The sequence below is a fragment of the Amblyraja radiata genome, unplaced genomic scaffold (assembly GCF_010909765.2).
Source record: "Amblyraja radiata isolate CabotCenter1 unplaced genomic scaffold, sAmbRad1.1.pri S127, whole genome shotgun sequence".
In the NCBI taxonomy this organism is placed as follows: domain Eukaryota; kingdom Metazoa; phylum Chordata; class Chondrichthyes; order Rajiformes; family Rajidae; genus Amblyraja; species Amblyraja radiata.
This window is the reverse complement of record NW_022630113.1, coordinates 102895-123569: the sequence shown is the minus strand read 5'-3', so window position 1 is coordinate 123569 and position 20675 is coordinate 102895. Positions and strand designations below refer to the sequence as shown.

Here is a 20675-nt window from a genome sequence, read left to right as displayed (position 1 = left end):
CGGAGGGAGCGGTCTCTGCGGGAAGCCGAAACGGGAGGAGATGGGAAGATGTGGCCGGTGGTTGGATCCCGTTGGAGGTGGCGAAAATGTCGGAGGATTATCTGTTGTATGTGACGGCTGGTAGGGTGGATGGTGAGGACAAGGGGGACTCTGCCCTTGTTACGAGTAGGGGGATGGAGAGTGAGAGCAGCCACGGGTTATTGAAGAGACCCTGGTGAGAGTCTCATCTGTAGTAGAAGAGGAGAACCCCCATTCCCTGAAGAATGAGGACATCTCCGATGCCCTGCCGTGGAATCCACCAGAGTCATGTTTAATCTTCTCCGCCAAATGGATACAGTTGTCACCATCAACCCGCAGCAAGAGCGGGGGCCGCTAATGATAAAGTCATATCTGGGATCCTGCAGGTCCCCGCTGCAATTCCCCCGTCCCCCACTGGAGGGCAGGCAGCAACGGATATCCGGCATCTGTAGCAGCGCCGCGTACCCGGGTCACGTGACAGCAGGCAGGGCCACCTCTCACGCCACAGCCCAGAAGGCACGGGAAGTGTCGGGGTTTAAAGGAGAGGGGGCCGTTTAAAGTGGAGTGCGGCCGTTTCAAGGGGAGGGCGGCCGTTTCAAGGGGAGGGCGGCCGTTTCAAGGGGAGGGCGGCCGTTTCAAGGGGAGGGCGGGGAATCGGACAACATTATTCCCATTCCCAGGGCGGTGACGTTTACACCCGAGATGTTCACACGACCACTCTCAGTCTGCATCTGGATTCCTGCATCGACCTCAGTTCCTTCTTCCCGGTCGGACTGAACTTATTCGCCCCCAGCCTGAAATAAATCGAGGAATAAAGAGGAAATAAACAGATGAAACAGTGTCAGTAACAGAGACTGAGGTTAATATTTCAATAACACTTACAGTTGAGGGAGTGCAGAACCAGGGGCCACAGTTTAAGAATATGGAGTAAGCCATTTGGAACAGAGACGAGGAAACACTTTTTCTCACAGAGAGTGGCGAGTCTGTGGAATTCTCTGCCTCAGAGGGCGGTGGAGGCAGGATCTCTGGATGCTTTCAAGAGAGAGCTAGATAGGGCTCTTAAAAATAGCGGAGTCGGGATATGGGGAGAAGGCAGGAACGGGGTACTGATTGGGGATGATCAGCCATGATTACATTGAATGGCGGTGCTGGCTCGAAGGGCCAAATGGCCTACTCCTGCATCTATTGTCTATGGAACAAAATCACAGGAGAAAGAAGCCCACGGATCTGCTGATATTTTATCACATTAAACATTAACACAAACACTCACCTGATCCACTTCAGTCTGGGGAGGGCCAGTATGAGGCGGTGGAGAGCGGGGACAGATTGGTCTGTGAGGGAGTTCTGTGCCAGGTACAGCTCCGTCAGCGAAGTATTTGTACTGAGAGCGGAGACGAGTTCCTCGGCACCAGAATCTGTGAGACCAACACCATCCAGCCTGGAGACGAGAGAGAGTGAGAGTGAGAGGGACACAGAGAGTCAGGAGACGGTGCAATTCCCCAGTGTTTATCAGTGACACAATTACTGATCGTATTAATGTTCAGTGTCAGATACCCAGTGAGTGTAAACACAATCTCTCACTGTCTGGGACTTACCCCAGTCTATGTATTTTACAGTCCGGGTTCGTCAGAGCCGCAAACACCAGTTTCACTCCGGAGTCTCCAAGTTTATTATCACCCAGCCACAGCTTCGTCAGTGAGTGGTTTGTACTGAGAGCGGAGGTGAGATCCCCGGCTCCAGAATCTGTGAGACCGACACTGTTCAGCCTGGAGATGAGAGAAAGTGAGGGTGAGGGACACAGAGAGTGACAGGTCTAGCAAGCCGCTTTTAAGCTCAAATACATCTCCTGACTTCATACAGACATGACGGACTGGTCTGTAGGCTTTTTTGGGGCCTTGTGCCAGAGGAAAAACATTTTCTGCTAGGCTGCAAAATGCAATTTTTGGCCTTTTGCAAGGTCCAGCTAGCTCCTTTTAAGCTGAAATACATCTCCTGATTTCATACAGACATGAGGGAATGCCTTCTGCACTTTTGCAGGCCCTTGTGGGACCTAAAATGCATTCTCTGCAAGGCAGCAAAATCCATTTAATGGCCTTTTCCCCGGGCTTGGCAAGGTGCTTTAACGCTCAAATGCATCTCCTGTGTTCATACAGGCATGAGGGAATGTGGTTCCTTTATCTTGACAGGAACAGGGTACTGATTGGGGATGATCAGCCATAATCCCATTGAATGGCGGTGCTAGCTTGAAGGGCCGAATGGCCTACTCCTGCACCTATTTCTATTGACTATTAACCTTTTGGGAATCCTGCACCAATACTCCCAAGTCCCATTGCATCTCTGATTTCTGGACTGTCCAGCCTGGAGATGAGAGTGAGGGTGAGTGAGAGAGAGACAGGAAACGGTGCAAATCCTCAGTGTTTATCAGTGACACAATCACTGATCATATTAATGTTCAGTGTCAGACACCCAGTGAGTATAAACACAATCTCTCACAATCTAGGACTTACCCCAGTATCTGTATTTCACAGTCCGGGTTCCTCAGAGCCGCAGACACCGGTTTCACTCCGGAATCTCCAAGTTTATTATCTCCCAGGTACAGCTGCGTCAGTGAGTGGTTTGTACTGAGAGCGGAGATGAGATCCTCGGCTCCAGAATCTGTGAGACCGACACGGTTCAGCCTGGAGTTGAGAGAGAGAGAGAGTGGGTGAGTGACACAAAGAGACAGGAGATGGTGCAAATCCCCAGTGTTTATCAGTGACACAATTACTGATCATATTAGTGTCAGACATCCAGTGAGTGTAAACACAATCTCTTACAGTCTGGGACTTACAATAGTGTCTGTATTTTACAGTCCGGGTTCCTCAGAGCCGCAGACACCAGTTTCACTCCGGAATCTCCCAGTTTATTCTCACTCAGGTTCAGCTTCGTCACCGTGTGGTTTGTACTGAGAGCGGAGGCGAGATCCTCGGCTCCAGAATCTGTGAGACCGACACGTTGCAGCCTGGAGATGAGAGAGAGTGAGGGTGAGAGACACAGACAGGAGATGGTGCAAATCCCCAATGTTTATCAGTGACACAATTACTGATCATATTAATGTTCAGTGTCAGACACCCAGTGAGTGTAAACACAATCTCACACAATCTGGGACTTACCACAGCATCTGTATTTTACAGCCCGGGTTCCTCAGAGCCGCAGACACCAGTTTCACTCCGGAATCACCTAGGTCGTTGCGTCCCAGTCTAAACACAAACAGACAGAGTATGAAACAAATGGATACAAACCCCGGCGAGGCTGAGATAGATAACTTCTCCCAAACGGATATGTATGGAAACACTTCAGCACATTATTGAACAAATCTCTGTGGATGTGGTGTTTGGTGACTTTCACCATTTATTCTCATTCCCCGACCGACGACCGGGAAATGTTCCCCGTGCAGAGAACGGCGGCAGGCAACACGCGCCCCGGGGGAAGGGGTCGACCACCGGTGACCCGGGGGAGATGGGGGGGGGAGTGGAGACGACCACCGGCGACCCGGGGGAAGAGAGGGTAAAATAGGTGGGTGCCCCCCCCCCCCTGTGCACAGTGTCGCCCGCTCGGCCCCATAGAAGGGGTGCTGGATGGAATTACAAAATAGTGAAACAATTTTACAGTTCAGTGTTAGTGTCAAACGGACAGTTACCTCAATTCCTGACACTTGTGCAGAGCCGGTCCCAGCCGCTGGAGACCTTCACACTGAATGCGGCAGCTCTCCAGATCGAGGTGTTTGATTGTATCACAGGGCCTGATGACATGAGACAGGACCGCACAGTCAATCGGGGTCAGTCCCAGTCCACTGAATGAAAGTGTTTCCACAGATCCCAGTGTCTGCTGAGCCAGTACAGGATTCTGAGACTCAAACAGGTAGTGCAGCGTGTTCAGGAGGCGCCGTTTACCAGCTTCACTCCTTGTGTTTCCAGCCCGGCGTTTAACTTCCTCCTTCACCCAGTCAATCACTCGGCAGATTGTTTGATGAGGGAATTGACCCAGAAACTCCTCCAGGATCCAAACTGCCCGTGGGGAGGAGAGACCAGCGACAAAACGGAGAAATACTTCAAATCGCCCGTCTGTCATGCCATGGGCTTCAAAGAGGAGTGTCTTGATATCCCCGCGATCTGAAGACATGAATTGCGCGAGTGCGGCTACAAACTCTTGGATGGTGAGGTGCGGGAAGGTGTACACCACGCTCCGGGCTGAACCCTCTCTCTCCAAAAGTTCCATCAGGAACCCGGACAGGAACTGGGAAGGCTGCAGATTGTTTTTGATCAAATCTTCATCTGTGAACACAATGTTCTTCTCAGCCACTCCAGTGAAGGCCATCTGACCAACCCTCAGTAACACCTCACGCGAGCTCTCAATCTCACGGCCGTGGTTTTTCAGGATGTTGTAAATAAAGTAGCAATATAGTTGGGTGATGGTCTTGGGAACTTGCTGCGGGCCCCGGTGTGTTTGTGTGAAGAAGGGGCCCAGTGTCAGGACGAGGATCCAGCAGTAGGAGGGGTTGTAGCTCATGGTGTACAGGATCTCGTTCTCCTTCACGTGTTTGAAAACAGCTGCTGCCACCGTCTGATCTTCAAAATACCTGGTGAAATATTCCTTCCGTTCCTCACCAACAAATCCCAGGATTTCAGCCCAGACACTGATCGCTGCCTTTTTCAGTAAATGTAACGCAGTGGGGCGGGTGGTCACTAGCACTGAACACCCTGGGAGCAGCTTGTGCTGGATTAAACTGTACACAATGTCAGACACTTCACACCACCACTCGGGATCTGGGCACTGGTGCTTAGGTTCGGTGTCTCTCCGACTGTCAGCAAAATCGATTCTGCCCTTGAATTCATCCAGACCGTCGAATATAAACAGCAATCCCTCTGGGTTCTTCCAGACCTCCCGCAGCATATTCTCAAAGTAAGGATATTGCTCCAGAATCAGTTCCCTCAGGTTTATTCTGTCTTTAATTGTGTTTAAATCCCGGAATTTGAAACTGAAGACAAACTGGAATTGTTGGTATATTTTCCCCGTGGCCCAGTCATGGACAATCTTTTGCACCATTGTTGTTTTTCCGATCCCCGGGACTCCGGCCACGGCAGACGAACTCCCAGATATGGATTTGCTCGCCGAAACGTTCTGGAATAACTGATCAGTTCGGATTTTTTCAAACTCTCCCCCGAGATGTTCCTCTCTCCACTCTTCATGGTACCGGCCTCTTGCCAGCAGCTCATGTTCCACCAATGTCCGATCTCGAACAGTGGAGATGACCGTGAGCTTGGCGTATCGATCAAGCAGCTGGAAAACCTTAACCTTCTCCTTCATCAGGATGGTGTTCACGCTCAGTATTTCAGTCTGTGCCTTCAGTGTCTCCATGTGCTTCTGCTGAACATCTTTTATCAGGTGAGATAAACAAGAGGTCTTGAAATTAGATTCATCACGCAAAGAAAAACACATTCACGAATTCTAATATTATGGTTATTAGTTGACTGTGTTATTGATTATATGTTATCTGATAGTTATTGTTGTTTATTGGTCAACTAAGCAGAACAAAATTATAAAAATAGTATTTGACAAGTACATGGATTGGAAAGGTTTAGAGGAATATTGGGAGAGCTTAAATGGGGCATTTTGGGCTGTAAGTACAAATTAGATAGAAGATCCTGTTTCCGTGCTGTGTGACAGTATAAATCTATCGCTACAACTCTAAATTCAAGAGTAATCAACGCAGGAATGAAAGAGTTTCCCAGAAAGCGGGTAGTGCGAGTTATTCCAGCGTGCCGTCATTCATTAGATAGTGTACTTCCAATGTTTAACATCATCAATGACCTGTCTCTCCATAATCGCAGAGAACTGGAGAATACCCAGGGTTGTTCCTTTGTTTAAGGAAGAAAGTAGAGATGAACCAGGAAATGAACCTCGTCTGTGGTTGGGAAGCCATTGGAGAGGGATTGTTTGAATACGATTTGCTCGCACATGGAATAGAATATGACTACTAGCGAAAGTCAGCGAAACATAGAAAATAGGTGCAGCAGGAGGCCATTCAGCCCTTCGAGCCAGCACCACCATTCATTATAATCATGGCTGATCGTCCCCAATCAATAACCCCGTGCCTGCCTTCTCCCCATATCCCTTGATTCCACAATCCCCAAGAGCTCTAACTCTGTCTAGCTCTATCAAAACTTGCTCTTAAATCCATCCAGTGACTTGGGCTCCACTGCCCTCTGTGGCAGGGAATTCCACAAATTCACAACTCTCTGGGTGAAACAGTTTTTTTCTCACCGCCGTCTTAAATGGCCTCCCCTCTATTCTAAGACTGTGGCCCTTGTTCTGGACTCGCCCAACATTGGGAACATTTTTCCTGCATCTAGCTTGTCCAGTCCTTTTATAATTTTTATATGTTTCTATAAGACCCCCCCGCCCCCCCCCCCCCCTTGTCCTTCTAAACTCCAGTGAATACAAGCGTAGTCTTTTCAATCTTTCCTCATATGACAGTCCCGCCATCCCAGGGATCAATTTCGTGAGCCAACGCTACATTGCCTCAATTCCAAGGATGCCCTTCCTCAAATTAGGAGACCAAAACTGTACACAATACTCTGGGTGTGGTCTCACCAGGGCCCTGTACAACTGCAGAAGAACCTCTTTACTCCTATACTGAAATCCTTGTTATGAAGACCAACATTCCATTAGCTCTCTTCACTGCCTGCTGTAACTGCACGCCAACTTTCAGTGACTGGTGTACAAGGACACCCAGGTCTCTCTGCACACCCCCCTTACCTAACCTAATCCCATTGAGATAATAGTCTGCCCCCTTGTTTTTGCCGCCAAAGTGGATAACCTCACATTTATCTATATTATATTGCATCTTCCACGCATCTGCCCACTCACTCAACCTGTCCAGGTGACCCTGCAACCTCCTAACATCCTGTTCACACTGCCACCCAGCTTTGTGTCTTCCAAAAACTTGCTAGTGTTGCTCCCAATTCATTCTTCCAAATCATTAATATATATGGTAAACATTTGCGGCCCCAACACTGAGCCTTGCGGCACTCCACTCGCCACTGCCTGCCATTCTGAAAAGGACCCGTTCACTCCTGCTCTTTGCTTCCTGTCTGCCAACCAATTTTCTATCCATGTCAACACCCTACCCCCAATACGATGTGCTCTAATTTTAGTCACCAGTCTCCCGTGCGGGACGTTATCAAAGGCTTTCTGAAAGTCTATATACACTACATTCACTGGCACCGCTTCATCCATTTTCACATCTTCAAAACATTCCAGAAGATTAGTCAAGCATGATTTCCCTTTCATAAATCCATGTTGACTTGGACTAATCCTTTTACTGCTATCCAAATGCCCCATTGACTTCTTTACTAATTGACTCCAACATCTTTCCCACCACCGAAGTCAGGCTAACTGGTCTGTAATTCCCCGTTTTCACTCTCGCTCCCTTTTTGAAAAGTGGGATCACATTAGCTATCCTCCAATCCACAGGAACTGATCCTGAATCTATTGAACATTGGAAAATGATCACCAATGCGTCCACTATTTCTAGAGCCATCTCCCTGAGGACCCTGGGATGCAGACCATCAGGCCCCGGGGATTTATCATTCTTCAGTCCCATTAGCCTACTCAATACTATTTCTCGCCTAATGAAAATGTCTTTCAGTTCCTCTACCCCCTTAGATCCTCTGTCCTCCAGTACATCTGGTAGATTGTTTGCCTCTTCCTTAGTGAAGACAGATCCGAACTACCTATTCAACGCTTGTGCCATTTCCTTGTTGCCCATAATTCACCGTGTCTGCCTTCAAGGGACCCACATTTGACTTTGGTACTCTTTTTCCCTTAACATATCTAAAGAAGCTTTTACTGTCCTTCTTTATATTCCTGGCCAGCTTCCTTCGTACTTCATCTTTTCAGCCCGTTTTGTTTCCTTCTGTTGTCCTATGAAAGTTTCCCAATCCTCTGGCTTCCGGCTACTGTTTGCTGTGTTATACATCTTTTCTTTTAGTTTTATTCTATCCCCAACTTCTCTTGTCAGCCACAGTTGCCTCCTACTCCCCTTAGAATCTTTCTTCACGCCAGGTCATGTCATATGAAAAACTGTGTTTTTGAGGAGGTCATGTAGGTGATCGTTGAGAGACGGACAGTGTATGTTTTCTACATGGACTTTGACATGCATTTAATAAACCCCATCTTCGCCGGATGATATAGAAGATTAAGATTTACTATATTCATGGTGAATTGTTCAATTGTATTCATAACTGTTTTACTGATGCAGGACAGATAGATGCGTTGGAAGGGAGTTATTCGGGCTGGATGTATGTGATTGGTGGAGTCCGCAGTGAACTGTGCTTGGAACTTTGCTGTTTATGATGTATGAAAATGACTTGGCTGTAAATATAGATAGGCTGCTTCGTAAATTTCCAGACACAACCAAAATTGGTGGAGTTGCGGAACATGTTATAGGAAATATGTTATCTAGCTGGAAAGGGTACAGAGAGGAGTTACGAGGATGTTGCCTGGACTTTAGTGTCTGAGCTATAGGGAGAGTTTGAGTAGGCTGACACTCTATTCCTTGAGCACAGGAGGACGAGGAGTGATCTTATAAATGTGTATACAATCAAGAGAGGAATAGATCAGGCTGCTGACATGGATAGAAAATTGGTTGGCAGACAAGAAACAAAGAGTAGGGATTAACGGGTCCCTTTCAGAACGGCAGGCATTGACTCGTGGGGTACCGCAAGGCTCGGTGCTACGACTGCAGCTATTTACAATATACATCAATGATTTAGATAAAGGAATTACAAGTAACATTGGCAAATTTGCAGATGACACAAAGCTGGGTGGCAGTGTGAACTGTGAGGAGGATGCTATGAGAATGCAGGTGTGACTTGGACAGGTTGGGCAAGTGGGCAGATGCATGGCAGATGAAATTTAATGTGGATAAATGTGAGGTTATCCACTTTGGTGGCAAAACCAGGAAGGCAGATTATTATCTAAATGGTGCAAATTGGGAAAAGGGGAAGTACAACGGGACCTGGGGGTCATTGTTCATCAATAATAGTAAGCATGCAGGTACAGCAGGCAGTGAAGAAAGCGAATAGCATGTTGGCCTTCATAATAAGAAGAGTTGAGTATAGGAGCAGAGGTCCTGCTATTGTTGTACAGGGCCTTAGTGAGCCCACACCTGTAGTATTGTGTGCAGTTGTGGTCTTTAAATTTGAGGAAAGACATTCTTGCTATTGAGGGAGTGCAGCGTAGGTTTACAAGGTTAATTCTCGGGATGATGGGACTGTCATATGCTGAGAGAATGGAGTGGCTGGGCTTGTATACTCTGGAATTTAGAAGGATGAGAAGGGATCTTATTGAAACATATAAGATTATTAAGGGTTTGGACACGCAAGAAGCAAGAAACATATTCCCAATGTTGGGGAGTCCAGAACCTGGGGCCACAGTTTAAGAATAAGGGGCAAGCCATTTAGAACAGAGACGATGAAACACTTTTTCACCCAGAGTTGTGAGTCTGTGGAATTCTCTGCCTCAGAGGGCGGTGGAGGCAGGTTCTCTGGATACTTTCAAGAGAGCTAGATTGGGCTCTTAAAAATAGCGGAGTCAGGGGATATGGGGAGAAGGCAGGAATGGGGTACTGATTGAGGATGATCAGCCATGATCACATTGAATGGCGGTGTTGGCTCGAAGGGCCCACTCCTGCACCTGTTGTCTATTGACAATGCTCTGCGCAGTGTTGATGTACTGATCCTTGTAGTGCAAACACATAACCCCTGACCAAGTGCCGACAAAGTTGATAGAGTGGTGAAGAAAGAATATGGTCTGCATTCTCCCACGGGACATTCAGTATGAGAATCACAAATTCACACTGCAGATTTACAGAAAAATAGGATCATACTGGTGTAACTCATTAGGCCATGCAGCATCCCTGGAGAACAAGGATATGAGATATGTCATGTCAGGAAACCTCTTCAGGCTGTTTAAAGTGGGGCTGGTTGGAGAAAGCTGGGAGACCTGGAGGACCAGTCGCCTCACAGTGCCAGAGACCCAGGTTTGATCCTGACCTCGGGTGCTGTTTATGTGGAGTTTGCAGCTTCTCCCCGTAACCCCCCCCCCCCCCCCCCCAAGAGTCCTTCACTTTCTACTCACACCGCACAGACGTGGGTTAATTGGAACTCTGCAAATTGTCCCTAGACTGCAAGTTGATATAAACATGGGATACAATCGATGGATGACGTGTACGCACTGGGCAGAACGTCATGTTTCCATGCCCTATCCCTGAACTAAACAAAACATGCAATTGAATACCTTTCAGATGAGCAGATAGTTCCGAGGAAGCCTTCATGTCATTGTTGAACGATTCGATCAGATCAGAACCTGTTGGAATCAGTTCGTGGAATGAGTCTGAGGTGCATTGTGACAAAAAGATCAAATTCTATATAGAAAAATGTCCTGTACCTTTTTCCCCCATTGCTTTCAGCAACTCCTCCAGTTTGGGGAGCAGGTGGTGCATTTTTACGAAACATTTCCATATCAGATTACGGACCCGCGGCTCTTTCTCAGTCACCAGGTTGAGGAGAAGTGTGGAACCGGCCGCACGGCTTCCTCTCTTGGAGCGTTTGATGACTCGCTGTGAAGAGCGTAGAGACGAGGAGTTATATAGCTGTACTGCACGGAAACGGAACCCTCGGCCAACATTGGCGATGGATTTACTGGAATCACAGTGCCTTAAGTGGTAGAGTGATATAGTATAACACACGGAGACAGGCCATTCAGCCCACATTGTCCATGCCAACCAAGTTGCAATTGTAAGCCAGGGCCATTTGCCTGCATTTGGTCTACAGCCCCATTAGCCCCTCCTACCCACTCATCTGTCTGAATGTACTTTCAAATCCCTAATGTTATCCGCTTTTCCAGCTTCCTCTGGCATTGTGTTCCAGATATGGACTGCTCTCTAGGTAAACCTGGTGTCCCCAGATTCCACCTAAATTTCTCCCATCTCCCCTCAAGCCTACACCCTCCAGTTTCTGGATCCTTTATCCTGGAAAACAAGACTGTGTTCCCTTTATCCCAGCATCTCTTTGTCTTGCACACCTCAGTAAAGTCACCCCTCATTCTCTTGCACACCGACAAAAAAATATCCCAGCATACCTAACCTCCCTATATAACTCAAGAAGTAGGCCTGGGCATCCTGGTTAATCTAGCCTGTATCATTTCCAACTGAACGACAAGATTAATAAGGAAGATATTGTGAAGGAGCGGGACAGAGTCACGTCAAATAAGAAAGCGAGGAATTGCTCAGGGATGGACTTCCCGGACATATGGAGCAGTGAATGCAGTGGCCGGCTGGGTCTTTGTAACTGAGAGCATTACAGTCCCATGCCGGAGTTGGGTATTAGGGATTGTCGACAATCTCCTGGAGTATCAATGGGATCAAATTCCTCTGCCTTTCAAGCCACTCCGAAGCACAATGCGGGCATGTGATGAATGCAGAGCAGGACGTTCTGCACCATCCGACTTCATCAATTAAAAGTGTAGGAAGCTGCAGATGCTGGTTCATGCCGAAGATAAACACAACATACTGGAGCATCTCAGCGGGTCAGGCAGCATCTCTGGAGATAAGGCACAGGAACAGAGGTTTCCCTCTCCCCCGACTTTCAATCTGAAGAAGGAACTCAACCCGAAATATCACCCAGTTCATTCCTTCAGAGATATCCTGCCTGACCCGCTAAGTTGCTCCAGCATTTTGCGTCTTTCATCGATTAACACATGCGCATACCTCACTGCCGCAATGTACTGTAAGAGAAAATGCATTCTCTTTAATCAAATAAAACAAAGCGCTGGAAGGTGGACACGATGGCGCAGCGGTAGAGTTGCTGCTTTACAGCCAAAGCAGCAACGGACACCCGGGTTCAATCACATTATGGGTTGTCTGTACGGAGTCTGTACGTTCGCCCCGTGACCTGCGTGGGTTTACTCTGAGATCTTCGGTTTCCTCCCACACTCCAAAGACATACAGGGTTGTAGGATAATTAGGTCTTGTAGGTTAATTAGCTTGGTAAATGTAAAAATTGTCCCTAGTGAGAGTAGAATGTGCGGGGATGGCAGGTCGGCGTGGGCCCGGTGGGTTGAAGGGCCTGTTTCCGCGCTGTATCTCTAAACTAAATTCAAACACTTCGGTTCGGGTAGCAGCTATCAAGGCACAAGGACAGATGACATTTTGGTGTTGAGCCCTTCTTAAGATTCTGACCTGTGGTGTTGTATGTCGGTGCCCTCCTGAGACTGAAACATTTTGTCTATTAACCTGGTATGCTACAATGCTGGGGTCACTGCTCTGGAGTTTGTAAACCAGGCTGAGGCTAACAAGATTTACCAGGACATAACAGAAGGCCTTTAATTGTACCGATTTGGCAGAGAAGGTTAAAAAGGACTCTGGGGATAAACAAGGATGTAAGACTGCAAAGAGAAGTTGATCACCTATTAATTATCCCAACAATGTACAATGCGCATTAAACTATTGTGTTGTGAGTGTTTTGCTGGCGATGTGAATCATTGAAACATTTTGGGTTGTGTCAGTGTATTGCACCACATCCTGAATATAATGGCGTGTTTGAGAAACTCACCACCACTGTACGGGATATTCTTTGTGACTGCGCCGTACTGAGCTGTAATTATAGAGAGCAGTACAGCACAAGAATGGACCCTTCGGCCCACAACATGTGTGCCTGAAAACATTTGAGTATCGGCTGAAATTACCCACTCATCCACTCCTCTCCCTACCTTGTACTCTTGCTCACTGAAATATCTCTCGTATGCTAGAACGAAGACGACATTCTCCACCGCATCTTGAATCGCCTTTTCCAGCCTCTTGCGGTAATGATTTGTCAATTCCAGCAGCTGCGAATCATCACACCTATCCAGGAGCTCCGTCATCGAAGACATTGGAGGAGCTGTGATGAATCAAAATAACGGAATTATCAAGGATTGTCTGTTTTCCACCACAGATAGCTTTCACCACCCCCACTCTGCTAAAAGGCAGACCACATGACGGAGATGAGATGCTCCGATCAGAGTGTTGCTGTCAGGCCATGGGAGGAAACACACCGTCATAGGAAAAACATGCAAACTCCATACAAATAGTAGCCGTGGTTAGAATCAAACCAGTCTATGGCACCGTGAGGCAGCGGTTCTACCAGCTGCTCTACTGTGCTGAAACTTATTATTGTCACATGTACTGAGAAACAGTGAAAATATTTTGTTTGCATGCTATCCAATCTAATCCGATAATACTATACATAAATGCAACCAAGCCAAGCACAAGTACAGCAGGTAGAGCAAAGAGAGTGCTGAATATAGTTTTCTCACCATGTAGCGATACAGTTTCGGAGAAAACATCCAACATCCGCAATGAAATAGTTTGTAAAAATAAGGACTGTCCCCACACAGGCCGCAACTCACCAATGGAAGGATCTTTCAGCAGTCTGATAACATAATAATAAGAATGCACAAGATTCACAGCAACGTGATCCTATACATTCAGAACTGGTTTACTGAGAAGACAAAGGGTTGTTCTTCTGGCTGGGGGTCTGTGGCAATACTGGGGTGCGCAGCTGTAAGCTGAAGGGTGGAATTCAAAGGGGAAGTGCAGATGAAGTTATTTTATACGTAGAGGATGATGGGTGCCTGGAACACGCTGCCAGGTGTGGTGGTTGAGGCATATACCATAGTGGCATTTAAGCTTTTTTGATATGCACGGAATGGAGAAATATGGATTATGTGAAGGCAGGGGAGACGAGTTTCATTTGGCATCGGCCCGCATGGACATTGTGGACCACAATACATTTCCTGTGCTGTAGATTACTGTGCTCTATCTACCTTGTTGATATACGTACAAAATGGCCACGTATTATTTTCCATTTGGCCTTGTTACTTCAAACACGTCTCTTGCATCCTGTAATCGTAATGATATAATGCAATTGTATTTAATGGTTTATTTTCATCTTTCATTCTAATGTAGACGTTTTCAGATTATTTCTCTCTCGCTATGTGGCAGAATGACAAAGTCACACCGCACAGACAGATGCTTCGGCCAGACGCAGACGTGTCGACCAACCTGCCCTATCTGAGCCAGCCCTGTTTGCCATTATCATTCCAAACCTTTCTTGCCCATATACCTGCCCAAATGTCACTAAAACCATGTTATTGGCAACACACTCCATATATCCTCCTTCCTCTGTGCCCAAAGTCTTTTTTTAAAGGGGAATGGAACCAAGAACTAGACGGCAGATCAGTTCTTGTACTGCAGTGTACTAGTTTCGATATCTGCACGGCCAATGTCCGCCAAGCACTTTAGCTGTTGTTGTCCCTTCAGCTCTCGCTTCTCTTTACCTTCATTTCGCTTCACATTTGGAATTCCGAAGTTGGGTACGTATCTCCCACGCCTACCCTAACTTCCACAATTTTTTACATCGCAAGTTTTTAACAGGTAAGAAAGTATGCGTTTCTTGCATTAATAACATATACCGGAAGCTGCAATGTTCTCCAGATGGATTGAGCGGCTCCGTGCGTCAAGCCCTATGACCCAGTGACCTTACGTGCAACCCCTCTATTACAATATGTTACCTCTCTATTCAGCTGCTTACAAAACCTATTTCATACAGCATCTCCCCAAGGTTTCAGAATGCCCCACTCTAACATACTTCAAAAATGACAAACGTTGTAAATATAAAGGAAGATTTGTCTGGCTATTTTAAAATCATGAATGAAGGATGTGCCCAAAATTACAAGATCTCCATGTAGAATATTTCCCGGAACAGAAGCATCAAACACCAGCAATATAGATGAGATGAGAAAAACACCCCATTGAAAACAAAAAGCTATGGTATACCTATGTAACTCAAGAACCAAATAACAAGCGCAGGAGTAGACCACCTGGCACCTCGTGTCTGCCCTGCATTCCAAATGCCTTTTAGACGATCTACCCAAAGACCCAATTCATCATCTGTGCCAGATCCTCGAAGCTTTCAAATCCCCTGATCACCGTATCATTATTCCAGACCAAACAACGTCAATGCACAACATCCACGCCTCATCTGAATGGAGGCGTCAACTCAGAGAAAGGGAAGAAACACCCTCGGATGGGGAATTACCGCCACACTCTGCTGGCCCTCTTCCAAACACAACCCTGTCACACAGGACGAAAACTTCCACACCGCTATCATACTTACTAGCTGGAAGGGGAAATAAACCATTTCATGGGCCAACTGCAAATATCTAAATTCTACTGGAAACTGTAGTCCCCACTGTCCCCATGGCACATTCCACCACATTCCTGGAGTTCCCATTCCACAATAGCAGGATTATATCCCAGGCTTGGACTCTGCAGGGTCTCCATGATGTCAGGTGATGTCTGCAGTACCACCACCAGTCCCACTTCACAGGAGAATCATCCGTCTCATCTTGCAGACATTCTCTATTGTCATAGCTGAAAGATACAATTCTGCATTAAATGGTACCACTTCTGGTCCTGAACTATCCCAGCTGTGGACAGGTGATCTCTCCCCACCTTTAAACAACATCTAGCATCTAAATCAAACATATTTGTTTACCTTACTGTTCTGTGGGATCGGGACAAGCACAAATCACTACCATTTTTCCTACAGTGTAACAAAGACAAAGTGCATTTACTTCATTGATTAAAATAGTAAATACTGAAAACAGTGTAAAGTGTAATGTTGGATGATCCATTATAAGAACTGGGACTGTAATCAAATGCTTCTCAAACTGCTGAATGTTTCCAGCATGGCAGCTTATTCCTCAGATCTTCTGGAATAGCAATGTTTCTTTAAATTTCCATGCCCAAAAAAAGTTGCAAAAGTCACGTCATCCTGGTCAATAGATTTGTGCAAATGCCATACCTCCACTCACATACCCGACAGACAGTCCCAACTCGTTAGTTCTCGGTTCATTATTCAAATATGTACAAAATGCCTTCCATGCTACAAATCCACAAAGTATATTTTCCTCTTGCCACCATTCTGCTGTACCGTCTCCTGGGATCACTCTCTCCGCTGTGACCAGAGGGCGACAAAAACGAGCAACACTCCTTTACTCTGGCAAGAGGAAGTTGCTGGCCAAAAATAAATGAAAACGGGAATAACAGGTTCAACATCTGACGCACCAATTTAATTAAAAATAATTACCGTGAATGTTCGGCCATTTTGTAACTGGAACAAACTCCAACATTTACTTTACAAATGTATAGATCTGTGTCATTGTGCAACATGAATCTCCACAAACCATCCAATGACAAAACGCAGCCTATTGCATTGTATCTGTTTATTTACGTGTGTGTGTATATATATCTATATATATATATATTCTATGGTAAATGGACACACTGATCTGATCTGTATTTATGCCGACAATATTCTGTTGTGCAGCAGCAAGCAAGAATTTAATTGTCCTATCTGGGACACATGACAATAAACTCTAAGAAGGAACTGCAGATGCTGGAAAATCCAAGGTAGACAAAAGTGCTGGAGAAACTCAACGGGTGCAGCAGCATCTATGGAGCGAAGGAAATAGGCAACGTTTCAGGCCGAAACCCTTCTTCAGACTATAAACTCTCATGACTTGACTGTCATGATAAAAAAAAAAAAAAAAAGTGCAACTCTCCGTACAGAAGGCTCAGAAAGGCCGTTACCCTGGCAAATGAAAACGTTTTATCAGCAAAAATATCTGAAACCAGAAATAACAAGCTGACGGTTTCATTATGAAATAATTTCTTGAACATTGAGCCATTTAGTAAGTGCAAAACAAACTGGGACATTTGCTTTGACTCCAGCAGACTGCTCAGCTCATTCAACACATCAAGTGTTGGTTGCAACTTTATACAAGTGTGTGTGATGGATGTGCAGCATGAATCTCCACCAACACATCCAATGACAAAACACAGCAGCAACAGCTGTTGCTCAACATGATTTTTCTGCTTCAAACTATCACTGGGACACATTTAGTCACAACATTAACTTCAATGTCCTCACAGACAAGAGCAAATCACATTCAATGGGGGGATTTAACCCAAGTCTCTCCCCAAGATTAGAGCCGTGCACTGGGGAACGGCGGACAAAATACTCACCGATGGATGGATGGATGGATGACAATCTGCCGTCCTCGCCCCCCGGCCCTGAGTCTCCCCGCCCGGACTGCCAGTAGTTAAGATGGCCGCCTATAGCTTCACTCCCATTGACGTCAATGAGAGACTGCCAGTAGTTAAGATGGCCGCCTATGGCTTCACCCCTATCGACTTCAATAGACCCGTCCACTGGGGATCGGCGGACAAAATACTCACCGATGGATGTCAATCAGCTGTCCTCGCCCCCCGGCCCTGAGTCTGCCCGCCCGCCCGCCCGGGCAGCGGGGCCCTGAGTCTCCCGACAGCGGCCGGGAATCCATTCATCCGCCGCTGCAACAGGTCGGTCCACAGATACTCGACGAGCCGCCGCCCAACCGGTGACGTTTCAGACCGCGCACATGCGTCATCACGGCGGGGGCGGGGCCCAGTCCGTCACCGGGAAGAAATTAAACAAACCCGCAGATGTGGAATAAAGGCCCGCAGATGCTGCAAATGTGAAATAAAGACCCGCAGATGCTGCAAGTGTGAAATAAAGACCCGCAGATGCTGCAAATGTGAAATAAAGACCCGCAGATGCTGCAGATGTGAAATAAAGACCCGCAGATGCTGCAAGTGTGAAATAAAGACCCGCAGATGCTGCAAATGTGAAATAAAGACCCGCAGATGCTGCAAGTGTGAACTAAAACACGCAGATTCTGCAATTCTGAAACAAAGACTCGCAGTAGGGCGCGCCTCCGGGCGGTGACGTGGCTGGAGGAGGAGTGCTCCTTAGTTTTTACATGTTCAAGAGGAGGCTGTTGTCCTGACACCAGAGATCCAGATCAGCCACCTCCTCCCGGTAGACCTCATGGTTGTCTGAGATCAGGCCCACCACCACAGTGTCATCAGCAAACATGATTATTGAGTTGGAGCTTAACCTGGCCACACGGTCATGTGTGTACAGGGAGTACAGTAGGGGGCTGAGGACTCAACCCTGGGGGCTTCCTGTGCTCAGGGTGAGAGACGTCGATGTATTTCCCCCCATTTTGACTACCTGGGGCCTGGTGGAGAGAAAGTCCAGAGCCCAGGCACACATGGGGGGGGGGGGGGGGGGGTGGGGGGGGGGGGGGGGGGGGGGGGGGTTGAGCCCTAATTCCAGTAGTTTCTCGGCCAGTCTGGTGGGGACTATCGTGTTGAAGGCTGAACTGAAGTCTATGAACAGCATCCTCACGTAATCCCCCTTCTGGCTGTCCAGATGAGAGAGAGCGGTGTGCAAAAACTGGGAGACCGCATCGTCCGCGGATCTGTTCAGACGGTATGCGAACTGTAACGGGTCCATGTTGCGAGGAAAGAATGCGCAGATGTGTTTCTTCACCAGCCTCTCAAAGCATTTCATGACTACCGAGGTGAGGGCCACCGGACGGTAGCCATTCAGACAGGCTGGGGAGGCAATTTTACGTACCGATACAATGATGGATCTTTTGAAGCAGGCAGAGACCACGGGCTTGTCCAGGGAGAGGTTGAATATTGGAGTGAGCACCCAGGGTTTTTGATTAGGAGAGGTGCTCACCCTTACCGTGGGGAGGATGTACAGGGTCATGGTGAGACCATACCTGGTGTATTGCGTACAGTCTTGGCTTCGAATCTGAGGAAATACATGCTTGCCGTAAAGGGAGTGCAGAGAAAGTTAACTGGGATGTCAGGACTTTCATATGAAGAAAGACTGGATAGACTCGGCTTGTACTCGTTATAATTTAGAAGATTGAGGGGGGATCTTACAGAAACTTACAAAATTCTTTAGGGATTGGACAGGCTAGTTGCAGGAAGATTGTTCCCGATGTTGGGGAAGTCCAGAAAAAGGGGTCACAGTTTAAGGATAAGGGGGAAATCTTTTAGGACCGAGATGAGATAAACATATTTCACACAGAGAGTGATGAATCTGTGGAATTCTCTGCCACAGAATGTAGTTGAGGCCAGTTTATTGAGGAGTTAGATGTGGCCTTTGTGGCTAAAGGAATCAGGGGGTATGGAGAGAAGGTAGGTACAGTATTCTGAGTTGGATAATCAGCCATGATCATATTGAATGGCCGTGCAGGCTCGAAGGGCCGAATGGCCTACTCCTGCACCTATTTTCTATGTTTCGATGTTTCTATGTTGTCGGTTTATTGTTGCGATGAAGTCCGTGACAGCTTCCGGGAACTCACTGACGTCACTGGAACTTGCTTGCAACATATTGCAGTCGAAATCGCTCAGTGCATCTTGCAGCAGGGCTGGTCGGACCACCGCTTTACGTCCCTGCCGCTTCCCGAACTATCCCTGTTTATACTCCAGCAGCAGGAAAATGGTAGCGTGGTCAGGTTTGCCTAGTGGAGGCAGTGAAACGGCCTTGTAGCCCTTCCGGAACGGCTTATAGCAGTGGTCCAATGTTCTCTCCCCCCTGGTGGCACAAGTGGTGTGTTGGTAGAAGTTCGGCATGACCTTCTTGAGATTTGATTTGTTAAAATCTCCAGCCACCACCATAGCCGCATCCGGGTTCTTGTTTTGATGTCGGCATAGCACATCATGTAGGGCTGACAGTGCCACGTCGGTGTCCACCTGCGGTGGAATGTAGACGGTTGTGACCAAAGATTATAGAGCAGTGCAAGATTCGCCACTCTGCGAAAAAAGCGTAGTATGACATGGGTATGACATGACGCCATTTTAGTGAGCTGCAATTTACAATAATATTAATAAAATGTACAATAATCTATATTACTAAAAGTCTGATCTTGACCGCTTTTGGCCCACTGTGCTGCGATTTCCGAGGGAACGCCGCCACCTACGGCCGTCATTTTTGGCTACCTCGACCAAAGCCCACGTCTGCCTTCTTGGACCTGAGTATTTTTCCCATCGATGAAAAATCAGAGACAAATTAATGTTTTTTAAAAAGTCACCATTCTCACTGCTGCCCCCTGCTGTAGGGAGGGGGAGGGACTATAAAACCAGGAAGTGGTGTGCCTCAATCAGTCTCTGCAAGACGGAGATCACTCTGAGCTGTGAATGACACTGAACAAATGTCCACACAACTGTGAGTACCCTTAATGTGGTTAGAAAATGAAAATATGGTTAATTTGAAGTAAAATAGCACTGCCTGCAAATGGTTGTTTGGGTTGAAGTAAAAAGGCATTCTCTCTCTCTCTCTCCCTCCCCTCCCTCTCTCCCCAATATCTCTCTCCCTATCCCTCTCTCTTTCTCTATCTCTCTCTCTCCCCGTTGGCTCACTCCCTTTCTCTCTCTCTCCCCCTCCTCTCTCTCCCCACCTCTCTCCACATCCCCCCTCTCCTCTCCTCTCCCCCCCTCTCCTCTCCCCCCTCTCTCCTCTTTCACCCCTCTCTCCTCTCCCCTCCCTCTCCTCCCCCGCTCTCCACTCCCCCCTCTCCTCTCCCCTCTGCTCTCCCCCACCTCTCCTCCCCGCCCCCGTCTCCCTCACTCTTCTCCCCCCTCTCCCCCCCCACTTCCCGCCCTCTCC

The 20675-nt window shown here is 47.3% G+C and overlaps 1 protein-coding gene across 1 annotated transcript; it reads right to left on the bottom strand.

The window, feature by feature from the left end:
* Positions 1–488: 488 nt before the first annotated feature.
* LOC116969222 (NACHT, LRR and PYD domains-containing protein 3-like) lies at positions 489–18826 on the bottom strand. The gene is made up of 14 exons (XM_033016121.1): positions 18781–18826; positions 17192–17377; positions 15201–15281; positions 12892–13001; positions 10510–10681; positions 10360–10428; positions 5299–5432; positions 3698–3735; positions 3171–3257; positions 2849–3019; positions 2526–2696; positions 1614–1784; positions 1289–1456; positions 489–812 (listed from the first exon to the last, which is right to left on the bottom strand). The coding sequence occupies exons 1-14, from the start codon at positions 18824–18826 to the stop codon at positions 725–727; spliced, it is 1692 nt and encodes a 563-aa protein (XP_032872012.1). The 3' UTR covers positions 489–724.
* Between the last annotated feature and the right edge of the window lie 1849 nt (positions 18827–20675).

Bases quoted from the DNA above. Each gene is read 5' to 3' on its own strand.
- LOC116969222 (XM_033016121.1), bottom strand. From the start codon at position 18,826: ATGTATTTCCTCAGATTCGAAGCCAAGACTGTACGCAATACACCAG. The intron at 10,429-10,509 runs GTACAGGACATT...TGATTCCAACAG, and splicing joins GAAAGCAATGGGGGAAAAAG to GTTCTGATCTGATCGAATCG. The intron at 1,457-1,613 runs GTAAGTCCCAGA...TCTCGTCTCCAG, and splicing joins TGTAAAATACATAGACTGGG to GCTGGATGGTGTTGGTCTCA.